Raw genomic sequence first — 19,106 nt, forward strand, 5'->3', positions numbered from 1 at the left:
TTTTTTTCTTTTCCATCTTTTAAATATGGTTTTGTTATCGTTATTAAATGTTTTTAACTTACTTATTAAGATTTATAGTGACGATTGTTTGCCAGGCCAAACATCCAATTAAAATTCCAATTAAGCCACTACTAAGGCACTGGGGTCAATTTTTTATATGCAGGCAAAAGAAGTTTCAATGTCTTCTGGATGGTTTATTTTCTATTTTTGCCAACAATTAATAAATACAACCTTTTTCTTTTATCCTACCTCTCTTGCACTGGTAAAAACAAACAAACAAACAAAAAAACATAGGCCCCAAACTTAAAATGCCTGCTGTTCTTTTCCCATCCACGTCACTTCCTGTCATACCTCAGAACAAAAAACAAATAAATAAGAAAAATAATAAAACAAGGATAAATAAAATCAACAATTATTAACCTGCAAATAAACTCTGTATATTGTATTTAAACTGTGAATAATAATTTAGGAACAATAATTTAGGAATTAACACATTTAAAATGGATTAGGACATAATTATAAATACCTCAAACAAGATTTATTACTTCTGCTCCTTTGCTGCTAATGTTTAAAAGCAAAATAGATAATTCTGTAACGTAATAAACTGGAGAAGCAAAATTTCCGAGCTACCTGAAATGCATCACCATCATCATCATCAGCTGTGGTCAAGAGAAGCAGATGGAGGCGGGGCCACAGGATGGCAGGCAGGCGGTTCCGCTATCTGCTGCCTGACAACACCGGGACGCTGCTGGGGCCAAGTGCTAGATTTTCTGCATTGCTTTGACACTTATCTATCTTTCTAGGAGCCCACAATGTTGCCGGACAATGAAGTTTGCCTGGAGTTTAAAGAATAGCTTCGGGACATGAAGTTTAACAGGCTAACGGTAGATTCCTCCAGCAGCTAGCAGCTTCTTTTATATGATCATAATTAGCTCACCAGAGACAGGAGGCTTCACTCTTTTAGTTTTTCCCGTAAATAAAGGACACGGTGAGAGTTACCAGTGTTGTTTTTTTGTTCTTGTTTGGTCAAGATAGCAATGCGGACGACATTGTTTGTGGTCAGCTCCCTGGCTTCGGATTACTGCACTCCATGGAGCTTCTGCGGCGTCACTCATCGCGTTCCCCACAATGACTGACCGTGATGGAAATGTCAAGGTTCAGCTGGGCCAGATGAAATCACTAGGCGAGGATGCAGGGAAGGAGGAAACGGATCCAGAGGAGGAGATGCCCGCTTCTTCTCCCTCTGCTTCACCAGACCCATCCAGCTGCATCACCTCCACAGGGACGGATGCGTCTGTTTGCAAACAGAGGGGGGAAAAAAGCAGCAAGGATTCCAGTGGAAAGCCTTTGCAGGGGGTTGCAGTTCCTGCGTATGCTGTAAAGAACTTTAACAGCCCTGTTTGCGAGCAAACACTGCATATCAAGGGGACAGGGAAGATCCTGCAGGGGAAGTCTCAGAGTAACGGGAACTATTTAGGCCTCCATGAATCCAGGAACACACAGGAAACACGCTGCGAGGATGGATGCAAGCTTCCCAGGAAGAGAAGACCTGTGACGGTGGATACATCTAAAGCCAAAACCTCCCTGGAAGCCCTGAAGATTAGCATCAAGGAGCTGAAGTGGAAAGAGGTGCTGTTGGAAAAATATTATGTTTTTTCTGTCCATGTGCTGTGCAGGTTTTAAGTCTCTGCAGAAACTTGTGAATTAGGGAAGACATGTGGCAGCTTCTGTTCTTAATTGAATTATAACCAGCTCCTAATAATAATTGAACTTTATTCATCTTGCATTGGAGAAATTTACCTCTCCATTTAACCCATCCCCTTTTGGAGCAGAAGGCTGCCATTGTTGGGCGCCCAGGGAGCAATCAGGGGTTAAGGGTAGTGTTGCGCCGATACCAGTATTGGGCAGGGCCCTGATACTGCACTAAAATATCAGTGTCGGCGAGTACCGACAAATCGGGCGCCGATACTATTTTGAGAGTCAAAGGTTTATTCAACTATTGTCACCCATTCCAGGTAGGCGATAAAAAGTTCTACAGGATTCACTTTGTATTTGTCTTTTTCCTGCTTTATAAAGGTAAGCAGCAGCTTTCCATGATTGTAACTATTTTACATCCAAGTTGTATGCAGTTCTTCATATATTCAGACACACACATCAATTTCAAACAGATGGTCTGGTATCGGCCAATACTGCACAGCCAGGTATCAGGTATTGGGGCCAAAAAAGGCATTGGTGCAACACTACTGAAGGGTCTTGCTCAAAGACCCAGAGACAGTCTGTGGGAGTGGGTTTGTTGCTGTTTTTTTTTTTTTTTAAGATAAATTTTGAAAACAGTGTTATTTGCTCCTTTGTCTGCACTTTTTTTTTTTGAGTAACAAAAAAAAAAACGTACTTCCCTCTTCTTAAGGGCATTGCCTTGAACTTCTTTACAAAATGAAGCTTGATCCAACAAAACAATTATTTACTTAGATCCACCTTCCTTCCCATCATCTCTACTAACCTGTTCCATTCTTCGAAGCATGATGCTCCCCATTGGATTTTGTGTTCATGCTCTTTTGCGTTAGTTTCAGCCTCACCTTAGAGCACCTTCTTGCACATTTTCTATTATTTTTTCCACTATATCGTTCTTCTTTTCCATAAAGTCCAGATTTGGCAAGGCCAATCTATCTGCAGTTTCTCCCATCTGGTGTACATGGAGGTAACCCTTCTTCTCACCTCTGAATCATTTTCTTGTTCCCACACCTTTGCTAGGTTTGCAGTTGTGCTTTTACAAAAAAGCTGGAATTATTCAGAGAAGAAACCTTTTAGTTGCAGCCGTTAGTATAATTGTCCTTCCTTTTAAGTTCCTGATAATGACTCAGATGAAACTGAGATTTTATTTCACCTATTTTATCATGTGACAAAACCCTGAGACAGCTGCTTCCTCCTTTTTTGTTTTTTCCAAGATCCTTTTTCAGTTTTCCTCCTAAAAGCTGGTAAGTACACCACCTCCATTATTCATAGAACGATTGTCTCCTCCATGAGATGGAAAGCAGAGGCCGCAGTTATCAACACTGACCAAACGGTGACACTTGAACCGTGTTAGGTCCGGTATCCATAACGATTGACACAATGCTGACGCGTGGCAACACTTTGTCAGCGCAACGCACCCCCAACTTAGTGAACTGCTGTCACCGCCGAAGGCCTTGTCATCATCCTTTGAAGGGGTTGAAACTTTAGCAGCTCGGCTCTGTTTGTTCACCCATTCTGAAATAAGCATGAAGAGGATGGATTCTGTAACATTGATTGCATCTTGACAGAGTACGAGTTACAGAGCTAAAACAACTGTTTCTACATCTGCCTGCTGATTTTCCACTAATGGCTTTCTCTTGCACAGAGAGAAATCACTAGCCTTAAGCTCTCCTAATCCAATAAAGTTTGAGTCCTCTTCGAGGCAGAGATAGCAGGAGCCAGAGGGTCTGGGTTGCAGAAATGCATATAATCTTTGGCTCTATTGTCATTTTTTTTTGTGTTTAAAAAAAGTTTTGGAGTCTCTGAAAGACCAAACATTTAAGAATGTTTTGCGCTACATGACTTTTGAAACCTGGGGAAAAAACGTATAAATCAAGAAATGTTTTCCTGAACTTTGAAGGAAAGGGGAATCTAAATGGATAAAGAGATTTAAGAATTTAGCAACAAATGGACTTCAAAAAAAGAAAGCTGTGTCAGGATATAATACCAAGAAACTACTCCAAATAATCCCCCTTCCCTTCCCTTTGCACACTTGCATGCGTGCAGCAGTATTTATAGCAGGTCTTTGCAGTCATGCAGGGTTCCCTTTTACACCGTGTCACGCAGCTGTCATCAACACGATGCTGCTCTAGTCCAGGTTTATCCTTCTGCCAGCCAGAAGAGGGTTGGGTGTCACACGTTTGAGATGCAGATAAATTAGACCTCCCTCACATCCTACTAAGCACAGAGAGCTGAGCAGAGCAATGGTTGATTGACAGATTACTGACAAATATTATTTAATTCTATGTACAGGAAACAGGACAGGAAACTTGTAATTGGCTAAAACCTTTGAAGATTTCACAAAGTGAGAAATTACATTTTTATTGATGACATTTTATAGAGCATCTTGAAAGCACCTTGAGAGCTTCTGGTAGCTTGTAACAGCTTGGAGACCCCGGCCCTAAACTCACAGGCCCCATGATGAGACATGGTAGTGGCAGCATCATGCTTCTTGGGATGATAGAGAAGCTTCCCTAAACCAGATGTAACTAGCTTGGTTTTGCTGAGTGCCAACTTAAATCTCTCATTCCTTCCGCTTCTATTTTATACCTTCAAGTTTGTTTTTTCAACATAAAACATGTGAATAAAGTATCAACACCTTTGCCATGCAGAGTTGGCGGGAAAAAAGTGGGTTCAAGACACCAATCAGCCATAACTTACAGATATAGTGAAACATCTTGATATATACTTGAACCTCTTGGAATGGACATAAGCATGATTCTGTCGCCCTACCCAAACTTGTTTCTATTCTTATCAGTTTCCCTGTTTGTTGTGGGAATCTAATAATCTGTTCTTCCTTGCGCCTCCCTCTTCCTCTCCTCAGTTTCCTTTGGGGAGACGTGCAGCCTGCGATATCTACTGGCACGGTGTTTCCTTCCATGACAACGAAAACATTGTGTCAGGACAAGTCAACAAGTTTCCAGGTATTTTAGTCTATACACTTTCTTCCTCTACTGTCTACCCAACATTACTTTTATCATTGTAGTTACAGCTGAGAGTTTATAAACGAAGCAAACTATGGATGAAGGCTAGTGTTTGTTCCTCTAGTTATTTTGTTGTAGAAGCTTGGGGAGCACAACAGTTCATGAAACGATTCAATTTGATTTATACCCTAAATTATGTCTAAATTGGAGTATTTTGGTAAATCAAATTTACTTCCAGCTTTAGTTTTGACCTTTTGGTTTTTACTGAACAATTCAATCCCCTTGCATTAAAAGGATGATGAAAGCTGCTTTTGAATATACCATTTCCACAAGTGGCATCTTGTGGCTTGCTTCATGCAAATCCCTGTTAAATGGAGTACAGCAAGCTAAACATGTGCTAGCATACATTTCCTATACAATAAATCTCACTTAAGTTTTTTCTATTGTCACTTAAATGTATTAATTTGTTAGATCATTTAGGATTGTAATTAATAATCCATGACTTCCTGTTTCCCTCTAGCATATGAAAGTCAGGATGCATGAGCCCATTCCTACCTGCCACTCTTTAAAAGACAACAGAAGATGGCATTCAGACAGATATGTGTTGTTCTTCTTAAATTGGAATATAAAAGAAAATGGCTGCCTGTCTGAACTTGCCTAAATGCACACTCAGAGCAATCATTAGAACAGCTGGAACTCCTTACAGAAAAGGCTGGATATGGACCGGCATTAAGCAGGAATGAACTTTTGAACTGCTGTAAAATATGTTGTGAAGATTTGATTTTGAAGGGCCAGCTTTCCTTCCTAAGAACATGTGAACCTTTGTGTGTCTTAAAAAGCTGGAACAAACCAAACAGGAGTTTTTCTTTTAGAAACATTCGATTGTCTGTTCTAGGAAAAACCTAATGGGCTGTCATTGGCTTCTTTAGTAACATAAAGTACCAAAAACAGGGGTGCCAGTAAGGCTGTGGGGTGCAATGAGCTGCAGGTTATCTCAGTTTCGCAGAACGATCTGTAAATGGTGTCTTTGCAGGAATGGTAGAAATGCTGAGGAAGATCAACTTGAGTAGAGCGGTGCGTACTATGCAAGATCTCTTCCCAGAGGAATACGACTTCTATCCGCGTTCCTGGATCCTGCCCGAGGAATACCAGCAGTTTTCTGCCCAGGTACTGTTCCTGCTCCTCATAAGAAAAACAACCAGGTGAAAGGTTTATAGGTGTCGTTCTGAAATGCAAAGTTTTTATAATGTTTTATATATGGGATATTCATTCATATTTGATTTACCTAAAAATAATTAAAAATAATAACCTAGATCAGTGCAGATCTCTGTAGCCATTTCTCAGCCTTATTTAGATTTGTGTTAAAAGTTCAGTTCTGTTTTAGAGTCGTCCCTTTAGAGGAAGTTTTAAGAATGTGTAGAAAAAATATTACACTACCCTTGCTTTCTTCAATTTCTTTGTCTAAGATATATTATCTAAATAATACAAGGAACAGGACAAAGAGAACGGGGGGTGGTCTAATTATTCTTTTAATGACTCCATACTTAGCCAGCATTCGTTAATCTTGATCTCAGGGAAATTTAAAAAACTGGACATTTCTCCAAAACTGTTTCAAAATTGAGTCAGACAGGGATTTAGACAAAATAAAATCACAAAACATCACATTGTCCTTTTTTATACTTGCAGAGAAAAGCAGAACTTGCACATACTTATTTTTGTGTTAAGCTAAAAAATGACATTTAAAAAAATTATCAAAACTTTTGAGCAGGTAAATAAGATGATCTGCCAATGGAATTAATATTTTCACTCTCAAAAGAAGCTCTACACAAGTAAATACCTTTAATTTCAAGAACAATTGTTTTAATCCTATTATATTGTTGGCAGTAAAGAGCAGGGGGGGGTAATAACATTATTTTTACAGCAGGGGGCGCCAAAATATCAATGTTTTAAATTCCAAGGCACTTAAGTTTTTTTTCCTGCCTTCCTTCAAATATTCAGAAATCTATTTAGATCTACTGTTTCTCCGTACTGCGGCAGAACAACATTACATAACATGTGATGGGATAGGAAGCCCTTTGCATGTTAACTCAGGGAAACATTTAGAAGACTGCAGTGCGGATCAAGCTTCTCTGACTCTTAATCCCACCAGGAATGAGATTAAACTAAGATTTGATTATAACTTTCTGGTTTAGCTTGCTGTACTGGACAAAGTCCAATTACGTGATTTAATGTTTTTCTGGTTAATACAAACCTTTCTCTAATTAAGAAAAGGATTAAATAAAATTTGCATTTTTTTTCTGTTCATGTGCTCCCCTGCTGCAGATCCGCATGGCGAAGGAGAGTGATACCTCAGTAAGCCCAACTTTTATTGTTAAGCCAGACGGGGGCTCTCAGGGGGACGGCATCTACCTCATCAGAGACCCCAGCGATCTAAAGCTCATGGTGGGTTCGCAGCCCAAACAGGCCGTAGTTCAGGAATACATCAATAAACCACTGCTCATCGACAAGCTGAAATTCGACATCCGCCTATATGTGCTGATAAAATCCCTGGAGCCTCTTGAGATCTACATCGCCAAAGAAGGCCTGACACGTTTCTGCACTGAACCTTACCAGGTAGCTTTTTAACACATCCTGATGGATTCGCTTTCAAGTTGATCCATTCTTAACTAAATCTTTTACTTATTCTTTTTGTTTGCAGGAGCCATGTCAGAAAAACTTGACCCATGTCTTCATGCACCTGACCAACTACTCACTCAATGTCCACAGCGGTAACTTTGTGCACTCCGACAGCCAGAGCACAGGCAGCAAGCGTACGCTTTCCAGCGTGCTCTACAGGCTGGCAGTTAAAGGCGTGGATATCAAGCGGGTCTGGTCAGACATCATCGCTCTCGTTATCAAGTCCGTCATCGCTGTGGTGCCTGAGCTTAAAGTCTACTACCAGGCTGATATTCCACCTGGGAAACCAGGACCCACATGTTTCCAGGTGGGTGTGACGGTAGTGTAGTTATTAAATAGTGACTTTCAGGCTTCTAATATTCTAATGGGGAACAAAAATAAAGCATTTAAAAGTATTGTACGTATGAATCTGTTTAAGAATCACAGAGTGTAGATTTGTTCAATGAACTGTAATCCTAAACAGTGAACATGATTAAACATGATGGCAGCAAGTGACAATCCTTAAAATGTTTGCAGATCAATCACCTTACCCAAGATGGAGTCTTTACAAAGAAATTAAAAGTGCTGGCTTCCTTAGAGTTATTTATTTATTTATTATTTTCATAATCACAAATTTGTTGCCATATTGAGATGAGAGGTCAACCCTTGAAAAGCTGTAAAGATCCATGGTTCAAGTTGGAAAATATGTGAACTATAAGCCAAATCCAGGCAAATTTGGGGATTCCAAGGGTTAAAACGTTACCCCCTAGCCATTATACCAACTCTAACACACACACAAAGCACGCAAGCAAACAAACCAACATGATGATACTAAGAAGCTAATAAAAAGGCTGGGTGCCGAGGAGGCAGAGAAAACACTTATTGCCCAGAGAGCTGCAGCTGATCACCAGCTTCCATACAGAGAGCTTCTGCAAAGGAAACACTTGAGGACATACTAATAGTTTTAGATTTAAACAAAAAGGATGAAAGGACAGTGATAAAATATCTCAATGAGTGCAACAAATCAAAATAAGAAATAAGAACCCCAATAAAGAGTGAAAAAAGTTGCACAATAATAAGTTCACATAGAATAGAAGAAGAAATAGTTGGTAAAAGCGGAGCTAAATAGGTGGGGTTTTAAGGGCTGGTTATGCTCCCACAGCAGTGTGTCGCAGTGATTTTGTTGCAGGTATGACTCAGATATTTTTGATTTATGCCCCATTTTGAGGCGTGGTCTGAGCTATGTTATTCCATGTCACAACGCAAGAGGGACAATCACAAACTAGCTGTGGGTCTAGATACGACTGAGGCGGTGAGGAAGTGGGGGCAAGTTTGTGCGACAAAGGAGGGACATGAGGGCGAAAAAGAGCAGGGATCCAGGTGGAAAAAGGGTCCCAGCGTTCTCGCACACCTCGCTCTTCTAGTTGGTCCAACTTGACGAGTCGTTTTCCACAATGGCGGTCATACAAACAAAACAAGCCGGTAAGGTACCAAACAGGCAATACGCATAGTTTAGAGCGGATGTAGGTTTGACCAATCAGAGGCTTTCTGTCTGTGTTCACCTACAATTTTGTAGAGGTGTACCAGAGCATCTGCGGAAGGGCTGGCTGGGGGCATATCTGCGTTAACTGCGACACAAACGCAGATGACCTGGTTTCTGAGAATATATCAGCATTTAGCCTTTTCTCAAATTAAAGGTGCACAGCACAAATCTGTCCTTTATGGATGAGGAGCACAAGAACAGCAATCATCTTTGTCAAAAGATCTGTAACGCACACAGCAAGCATGTGGAAGAAAGCTGAAAGGTACCCCACTCACGGAAAACCAAAACCACATACGGCACTTTCAGTGCCATTGCTTCTCTTCCAGCTATTACCTTTGAGGCTTTTATTCTTCTTTATTTTATGGATGGACTATGTTGCCTACTGCTCCTTTCCCTGGCGAGTTACGTTATGAACACATCTCATTGCATGAGTACTAACAAAGTTTCCTGAATGTCTAAAAAATGCTTCAAAAGCTTCATGTTTGTGATCATTGTTATGTTTTTTTTTTTTCTATCAGATACTAGGTTTTGACATCCTTCTGATGAAGAACCTGAAGCCGGTATTATTAGAGGTCAACTCCAACCCCAGCATGCGAATAGAACACGAGCAGGAAGTAAGACGTCAGCTTCCATCAGCATCCTCACTCTGTTATCCTCCCCCGCTTTACTAAGTGCTTGTTTTGTCTCAGGTGGCGCCGGGAGTTTTCCAGTACGTTCCCAGTCCGGTGGACGAACAGGTGAAAGTGGGGGTGATCAGGGACACGCTGCGCCTCATGGATCCCTGTAACAAGAAATCAACGGCGTAAGCATGCACACCTTAGCTTGAGCACACCCTTTGAAGTTGGATTATGTGTCAGCCCCCCCACCCCCCCACACTCTGTCTGCATGTCCACTTTAAGAACATGATATCTCACTCTGCCCACCCTCTCCTCTCTGCACCACTCAGCAGCTCTCTCTAAGCTTGTTAAATGGAAAAAATTAAATCAAGTGAGGCATGAAGGAAACTCGCACATCACTGTGTGAGTGTAGAAGCTCAATCACTCTGCTAGACTGGCTCTGTGTGATGCCTGGAAATATATCTCCCTCTTAATTAGAGAGTGACCCCCCCACCCCACCCTATACATTTCATTTTAGGAAGCAGATTTACTCTGTCTGTCTTCACTCGTCTTATGTCTTTATCTTCCCTCTGTTAGTATGATTCCATTCCTTCTGCTTTAAGTTTTATTTCTAGATTAGCGGCAATATTTGATCTTTTCTTCACATCCAAGAGAAGTGATAAATGCCCACCTAAATTTATGTTGAGCTAATTTCTGTCTGCATTCTGTTAAACATCCTTTAGTCTGACGCCCATTATCATTTATAGGTGGTCTTCTGGCCCTCAGAGGGAGATCATTTAAAGTCCTAACATTTTCCTTGCAGATTGAGCATTTACACTTCTTTTAGGACTTTTAAAGTTCAAATAAACCCTTTTCAAAGCAAATGATGTAAAACAGAATTCATCATTACAATATTTTACTGTGACAGATATTTATCTACTGTGTGGTGGGGAAAAAAGACACTATTAAAGATGGCTTTTTCATCCTAAATGTTTGTAATGTCAAAGCTAGTCGACACAAATACAAAATAGTCTTCAAATAAAGTCTTTAATATTTTTAATCTAAAGTCTGCTTTACTTTATGGGTTGGCTCAAAGGACCCAACAGAAAATGACACATCAAACTTTTCTCTACTGTTCTTGAGTTTCTTTTGTACGGCACATGATGAATGGCAATTTTAAATATTTAAACCTACTCAATGTTTCGCAACAAGTTCCTGCCAAATACATTAATGTGTTGTTATTCAGGTCATATACGTGAACTGATTAAATGTGAAGAACAAAGACGAAAAACATGATTTTAACTTTTTTGACATTAGGCTTGGATTGAATGTTAAACATGCTCAGACAAGAATCAATCTGTTCAGCCAGCTGTTTATCAACAAACCCTAAATCTTTATGAACCATTAAAGCTTGGCTTCAGTGGCGTAGAATGCGGCAGTTATTCCCATAACCAGAAGTTTGCCGGTTTGAACCCCAGGTCTGTTATTCTGTAAGACAGGACAGCTGCACTGCTTACTGATGGTGGCACCTGTGTAAAGCAGCCTGGCTTATGTCTGTGAGCCTGAGAGTAGCTGTGGCTACAGTGTAGCTAGCCCTGATCAGCGTGTGAAAGAGTGAATGACCGTTTCCCAATTCACAAGTTTGTGAGTACGGAGTATCGTCCTCGCCAAGTATGTTCTTACCAGGAAAGTCTGGACTTGGGGAAAACGGGAGCATGCACCATAAATATGGGTCAAACAGAAGCGTACTTGTGACATCACGACACACTCGGCTTGTCTGTAGCTGCATTTCACCTCCTTTTATTAATAGTCAGTAGATAATGAAATTCTTACCTTTTTCTTTTAGTAGGGGAATAATAATTAACACAGTCAGATAAACAGAAATCAAATTAACACGGCTATGCTGAGAGAGGGCTGCAGAGGACCGCTGGTTTCTACGTTTCTCTCGACATCAAAAAATGGGCCAAATATGGGCGCTTTAAAGTGTAACATCCTCACCTAAAATGATCTTAAAAATGTACTTTTATAGAACAACGGCAACAGAAAAGTGAACTTTTAACTTAATACTCTGAGCTGAGTTCCATACATGTAAGTGTTGGGAATAAAGATTCCATACTTAAACATTTGCAACAGTAAGAGTACCAATTCCAAATTTTGGAGTATAAATCCACGTGCCCTGATGAGTTTGTTTTCCCTTGGCAAAGGGAATTTATAGCAGCCTCTTTTAGCTCGTTGCTTTTTTGTTTGCTTTATATAGTGGGGCAAAACTCCAGTTTTCTTGACTCTCATTCAAAGGATGATCTGCTCGAAAATCTTAAGGACCTTAATTTATTTAAAGTCTGATTTACCTTGATGCTGGTAAATAGGCAATGCTTAGTTTGGATTAATAGATTACTTTTTGTTTATTTTGAATTCTCTGCTGAGCCTTCATCACCGAACCATTGACCAAGAATATAAATAATAATTAAACTTTATTGATCTGACATTAGAGAAATTTACCTCAGCATTTAACCCATCCTCTTGGGGAGCAGTGGGCTGCCATGGTGGGGAGCAATCAGGCATTAAGGGTCGTGCTCCCAGAGTGGTAGTCTGTGGGCTCTGCCCTAACCACTAGGCTGCCACTCCCCTAAGTGGTTAAATGGGCGGGATAATTAATTGCATTTGCAATGTATTCACAATAAAGAAAACATTGAATTTTAAATTGAATCTCCAAATTGTATTTAACAACAATAAGACGCTAATTGTTTCACTTCAGCCCATTAGGTGGCACTAATAGGCTTACTCTGGAGAAGTAGCCTTCAGGGTTATGAAAAGCATAAAACCTTGGAGTGAAACATCAACATGTTTGTGGTTAGTGCAAAGGAAAATCTAAATAAACTTGCAATCCCAATATTGTTTAAAGCAATTTGTAATCAATCATTCAGCCCTAGTGATTAAAGAAGCCAACAAATTTGGAAAATGAATATTTTCTAGAGATGCACTAATCGAGCAGCATTAGATCAGATTTGGCTGATTTTATTTTTTTCAACTTCATCTGATCCGATCCAACCTTGGAAGGTGACATCCTGAAAAATCAGATGTTTTATCTTATTAATTCCTATCATATCAAGGTGTTGTATTTCCACCATTTCCAAGTTCCTAATCACAGACTTGGTGTATTTTAATGCTTTGAAGTTTGAGAACATATATCCTCATTCATAGAAAGGGATGATTTTTCAATTCCTTCATTTTTCCCTCTAAAAACTTGCAAGTTCAGTTCAGTGATCTCGTTTTATTAGTCCAAGATTATAATATTCCATTAATCTAGAGATAATAATCACCAGCCAAGTGTTCCAGTTTAATAATTCCGATTAGAAGTTTTGTTTGAGAAATTTTACACGTCGACCAAAAAGCTAAATCTAACTGGGTGAGAGGGAAGGAATGATATGTTTCAAATGTTGTAATTGTGATGCAGTTCAACAATTCAAATGGGGAATGATTGATTTTTAGATCAGAAAATAATGTAGTAGATTAATAGGTGCACAGTTAGACAGTGTGATATAAATTATATTTATTTGACTCAGAGCTGTTAACCTTTTTATTATGAGAATAGACAAAATATTAAGAAGTTAATAAGACAAAAGTTATTAAACAAAATTTTAAACACTTTTATTTCAGCTTTAGACCATTTATTTGTTGTTTTCAACTAGCAAAAAATGCATTGCAAAAAAAAGTGGCTCACTGAGGAAAAAATCATCTGCTCTGCTGTTATTTGGAGAAATTGATTCATTTACAGAAGGTTTAGTCAAAGTTCATGTTTATAGAGATTTCACTTGTAAGATGAAAAGCAATAAAGGCCAGATGTACCTGTTGCTGTTATTAAAATAAAACGATTAAACAAAAGAGAAGATAAAAAAGTACTGTTTTGGGAGATAACCGGAAATTATTTATGGGACTCTCAGATATGTAGTGTAGAAACCCAGCCCATTAATCCACAACACTCTGTCTTTGAAAGTGATTTATGACTTTTATTTGAAGGCAATGTGGCTCTAAAATGTCCCATTATTACCGTACGTTATTCTTTACATACAAGGAATGAAGGTTAGCTGAGTACAGGGAATTTTTTCATTGCCTTTGCCAAAGGATTCATGCACTTTGAAATGATCACAGGTTACCAAAGAAAATGTCATCCTTAATATTTTCATGATTTATTTAGATTGATTCTATCAAACTTTATGAAATGCTGCGTTAATGTCACTCATGCTGTTATTGAATAAAACAGTTAAACACAGACAGAGGAGCTAGAAGCTGGGTTTGGAATGAGAGGATGTTGATTAGGCAACATAAAACTCATATAGGCAAGAAGCAAAGATGAGCAAAAATGTTATGCTTACAGTAGCAACTGCCAGGAATAGACTGTAGTGCAGAGGTCACGGATTAGTCTACCGCGGTCCGGATCCGGACCCACCTGCTTGCTAATCCGGACTCAACCTGATTTAAAACATTTATAAATTACCACGTTGTACGACGACAGTGTCTAACTTCACTTGCGCCGCTTCTCCTGTTAATATGATAAAGCCCTCCGGAGCGTCCGGGACCAGGCTACAGGTGATACAAATTAGCCAATGAGCTGTCAGTCAGCTACTTTTAGACACAGCAGGCAAATCTGTGCAAGCCAGGCGATGGGAAAGAAGGAGAAGAAAAAGGAAAAAAGAGAGCAGAAAGTATGGACTACTGGAAGAACTGCGGTGAACTGGTGACAGAAAAGTGAAATGGCGTGCTCAAAGATGACCTGCACATTTTGAGTATGTTTGGCTCAAACTACTGCTTTGAAGCAGGATTCTCCACCATGAACATAATCAAAAATAAATATCGATCCAGGCTTTTGAATGAGCACCTTCATAAGTGCTTGAGAATTACTTTGTCTCCAATCAAACCCAGCAGCCTAAAGCCCATTGCTCTCATGAAGCCATAGAAAAGAAAAGAAAAACAAAAAACAGTCAGTTCAGGTGTTTTATAAAATATGTGAATCAGGGAATTGTCTATATTACAAACTGAACGATTGTTGTTTTCTACTTCAAAAAACACTTTAGATTTTAAAATGGAAACATTTTCTATTTTTTTATATATTTTTTTTTTATTTAGAAACCATTGTGTAACATGGATCAGACCCTGCTGATTTTTAATTGGTTGCCCCTGCTGTAGTGCAGGGGTAACCAACATTTTTAAAATTGAATGATTAAAAAAAGAGATGTAATTTCAACAAGTTATGGAATAAAATAAAGAGACAACAGTTTGTCTTTAGATTCTTTGCAGTAATGAAAGGCCCTTTTACTGGGTTGTTTTACAGCACAGATCATCCTACAGATTTAGATTTAACCGCATAAAAGGGTAGGAGTGCAGTTGTTCCCCTTTCATTTTTACTGTTTATATTTCGTAATCATATAATATTGTCATATTATACTCTGACTATAAATCTATTTTTTTCCCCCACCAAATCTGATAAATCATTATTTTTCTTCCTGATGCTTCAAAATAAAAATGACATGCATTTCTTTAAAAAATAGCTTTTATTTCAGTCATCCTCTTTGGGATGTGACCTTTAAGGGGCAATTCAAAATTAAAGCTTTGAAAATGCTTGTTAAATTTGTTTCACAACAGACAAATGAAATGTTTGCAGCTAGTGGTGTTACTCAGTGAGCCAGTTTCAGTTAAATGTACTCAACTAAGAACAGAAAGATGAACAAAAAAAAAATCCATATTTTTAATCTTAAGTTTTTCTCCACAATTAAATCGTGAAAAGAAACTGGATTGCTGCATTTTAACAACCTGAGCTGTATATATTGTGTGGATCAGATTAACTAAAACTATGCTGGCATTAGAGGTCCTATTAAGTCATACAGCCAATTAATCTAATGTTAGATTGGCACTTCAGCAGCTTAACCAGACCTGTTAAGTTTTTAATTTATCCAATTGATTTAATAATCAATTCAATCAGATCAACTGTTTGATAGGCAACTTTTGTATATCTAAGGAAAGTCTGCTGATTGCATCGAGTCAGTGACTTTGCAGGATTTGCTTGCATCATGTCATTGACTCTATGGCAATCACTCATGCCAAGCATGCTTGCAGTGACAGTGGAGAGGAAAAAAAACTCCTATTTAACAGGAAGAAAACCTCAAACAGAAACAGAGTCAGTGTGAGCGTTCATCTGCGGAGAACTTTGATCCTGAATTTCAAGTAAAAGTACGGTAATTGCATGGCCTTTAAACAGTTTGGGACATTTTAGATGATTCCACAGCTTCCATTGATAGATTGACTTAATTTTACGCAAACCAGGGGATGTATTTCAAGGCAACACTTCCAACACATTGCTTCCTTTTAGGGATCTTTTGAAACTGGAATAGTCAGCTCAGATTTTAGGCAAAGTTTTTTTTTTTTTAAAACCTCGACAAGCCTGGTTCATCCAATGGTACTGTTTGGATAAAAGAAATATACAAATTCTCTTCAAATTTAAGTTATTAATTTATCGTCATAAGAACTGGTATTAAATGTTACTGTAATAAACTTTAGCTCATGTGTTCCTGCAGTGAAACAAGCAGCCTTTTTGGAAAAGTTGGATGTGGAGTATTTTATAGAATATTTACAAATTCACTCCTTAACTGCCAAGAGCTTCTAAATGGTGATGGACCTATGAAGGACATTTTTATTTTTTTTTCAGTAGCAGGTACCCAGCTTTCTACTTCAAATGCATACTTTTGAAAACGAATAATTAACATTTATCTTTGTTTTTATTTTGATATTTACATCAGGTCTTCCCAACCAAAGGCAAGTGGGTCTTCTCAAGGGGAAGAGATCCAAGTGGACGGGGAACAACAAGGGAGGTGTCCAGATAATTCTGGGAATCTGCCTCCTCTCTGCTTGAAGCAAGTCTATCCCAAATACACCAAACAGTTCAACCACCTGCGGTTGGTGGAGCGCATTGCTGCTCTCTTCATACGCTTCCTCGGGGTAAAGGGCAACATGCGCCTTGGTCCCACTGCCTTCCGAACATTCATCAGGTACAAAAGTCTGTAGTTTCTCTTACACCCTAATAATTATTCTGTCATAAAAGCTGCTTATATGAAATAAGCAGGCTTCATTTTATTGCACAGAGACTAAAAGGATGAAGACACAGTGATTCCCTGATTAAATTTGCTCTTATCCAGACTTTTGGTGCTTTGCATATGTTAGTAGCAAAGAGTCTGCATGCCAACTAAACGAGTTAAAAGAAAAGGCTTCATACCTAGATTCTATCTGAAGTAGGGAGCATCTTATCCAATCTGTTATTTAAAGATTCCGTTTTAAAGTTCTGAAACCAGGGAGGCTTTTATTAATTTAGGAACTGCAGCAAAACACTGGTTCACCCTTTTTCAGCCTTTTTTCCAGTCAGAACATTTATACTTGCAGTGCAGTATATAGTCTAAGAATTGCTGTCTGATTAAGATGTCATATATTTAATATAAAAAAAAAAAAAGTAAGAATTGGGTATAAGCATGATGTATTTCATCTGTGTTAAAGGTTAAGCTATTATTTCATTTAGTATGCTTCACTACATATTGCACGTTACTGTATTAGACTTAATGCAGTTTTAAAAATTAGAATTTAGAAAATCGCCATCCATCCATCCATCCATCCATCCATCCATCCATCCATCCATCCATGCATCCATCCATCCATCCATCCATCCATGCATCCATGAACTCCTGTAAAAATATCTTAACATTTGTGGTATTTTCATTTTCTTTTTTGTATTATGGCCTAAAATTAGTTGATGAGCCCTGGGGAATTAAAGGCTGGAAGATAATTGAATTAGTAAATTTCTAAAGATTTTCCATTAAAGACCTTTTAAAAATTGTGAAATCCCTCCAACATGCTATAGCAGAAATAATTTATTGGGATGAATGGCATAACTATGAGCTAAGTATTTACTGTGACTAACTATGTGCTCTCTTTCATCCCTTTGACATGTAGACTCTCTGAGGGCTGATCTGGTTAACTGTTCCTTTCATAGACAAAGCTGCCTATGGAGCTAAATTACTCTTACCATTAGTGCTTTTATGCTCCTTTTGGTCTATCTGCTTCTACCTCCTTGAGCATTCAATCGGCCTCCGCAGATGGCCGCTCACACAGACTCTGGTTCTGTTTGAGGTTTTCTTCCTGTTAAAAGGGAGTTTTTTTTTTCCTCCACTGTCACTGCATGCATGCTTGCATAAGGGATTGCCGTAGAGTTAATGACATGGTGTGAGGAATGCTCATCCAGGGGGAGCGAATCCTGCAAAGTCAATGACTCAATGCAATCAGCAGACTTTCCATGGATATACAAGAGTTACCAATCTGAGTTGATCTGATTGAATATTCTCTGTAAAGTGCCTTGCGATAATATGCGTTGTAAATTGTCACTATATATATAAACTGAATTGAATCAATAACATATTTTTTCATGTTGAAAAACAAAAAAAGCCCCTGAAACATATAGATTTTATTCAACAATGAAGCTCCTGTAGCAAAAATAAAACAGGGCAAACCTCATTGTCATTATCTCAGTGTGCATTCACAGGTTGCAAGCCCGTGTGTTTGCAAAACAGTTTGCAGAATGCCAGCTCTCTTATTAAAAGTAATAACCTTCTTCGTAACATAGTGCCCAAGCCTTTTTAAGCCTTTGTCCTGCTTTGGACTAAGTTCTTACCTATCTGTGGTTTCTTTTCCTTTCTGATGCAGCATAAAAAAATCAGTCCCTACTTATGAGGATTCTGCCACATTACAATAGCCTCACACTAAACAAGCTCCTCTTTTAAAGTTGTGTTTTTATTATTATTCTGTTGCAGAGCTTATGAAAAGATGTGCCAGACACGTTCATTGCTCACTATTTGGGTTAGCAAGTACATTTAGCTTACTGGGTTAATGTAAACTTTTGAAGCAATGGCGGCGCAGCAGTGGCCCTCGCTCTTGTTTGTCCCTCTTTGGCATCCTACGCTGTCTCAGCTCAGCTCAGGCTTGGTGATGCGTATGAATCCATGAAAGATGTCATTGTTTCTTCATTTGACTTTGAATACAGATAAAACAACACAGATATTAAGTTAATGTAATGTAAATGTAGCTTGATTAGTCTTCATGGCTGACCAGCCAGTTGGAATTTAAAAATGATTTTGTAATTAAATTAATCAGAGGAAATGGCAACAATAGGTTTTTTAAAGTGAAACTGTATTTTATTCATTGTATGCCAAGAGGCTGCTTATTGGTTGGAGAGAGAGTAATATTTTCTGTAGATGACAGGAAGGCTGAAGACAGAAAACATTTTTTCTTGTGGTTTAAACTTTCATCATTTGAAATGCTAGGTTTATAAATGTTGGCAACAATTTGTACTGGTCTGTTATTGAATTTATATCATCTACCTGTATTAGCTATTTGTGCTAATCACTTATTAAAGCAGTTAGAAATGCCTGTCCTTTGATCTAATATTTGCTCTTAAATAGGGCTGAAACAATAAATTGTGATTAATAGATTATTGGAATCAGTTAACTAATTTAGTAATTGATTAATCTAAGACCAATCTAATTAGAGCAGTAATTATACCAAAATTGTAAAAAAAAAAAAAAT

The 19,106-nt window shown here is 38.5% G+C and overlaps 1 protein-coding gene across 1 annotated transcript in view; it reads left to right on the forward strand.

Moving 5' to 3' along the window:
• The first annotated feature begins 692 nt into the window (after positions 1 to 692).
• ttll11 (tubulin tyrosine ligase like11) overlaps positions 693 to 19,106 on the forward strand; it is a 23,663-nt gene continuing 5,249 nt past the window's right edge. Inside the window, exons 1-8 of the mRNA XM_015384549.1 lie at positions 693 to 1,629; positions 4,595 to 4,694; positions 5,728 to 5,861; positions 7,017 to 7,307; positions 7,393 to 7,677; positions 9,411 to 9,506; positions 9,582 to 9,694; positions 16,280 to 16,528. Of these exons, the coding sequence (XP_015240035.1) occupies positions 1,129 to 1,629; positions 4,595 to 4,694; positions 5,728 to 5,861; positions 7,017 to 7,307; positions 7,393 to 7,677; positions 9,411 to 9,506; positions 9,582 to 9,694; positions 16,280 to 16,528 (1,769 nt within the window). The 5' untranslated portion in view covers positions 693 to 1,128. The remainder of the gene's footprint in view (positions 1,630 to 4,594; positions 4,695 to 5,727; positions 5,862 to 7,016; positions 7,308 to 7,392; positions 7,678 to 9,410; positions 9,507 to 9,581; positions 9,695 to 16,279; positions 16,529 to 19,106) is intronic.

The sequence above is a fragment of the Cyprinodon variegatus genome, unplaced genomic scaffold, assembly GCF_000732505.1.
Source record: "Cyprinodon variegatus isolate N-32 unplaced genomic scaffold, C_variegatus-1.0 Scaffold315, whole genome shotgun sequence".
In the NCBI taxonomy this organism is placed as follows: domain Eukaryota; kingdom Metazoa; phylum Chordata; class Actinopteri; order Cyprinodontiformes; family Cyprinodontidae; genus Cyprinodon; species Cyprinodon variegatus.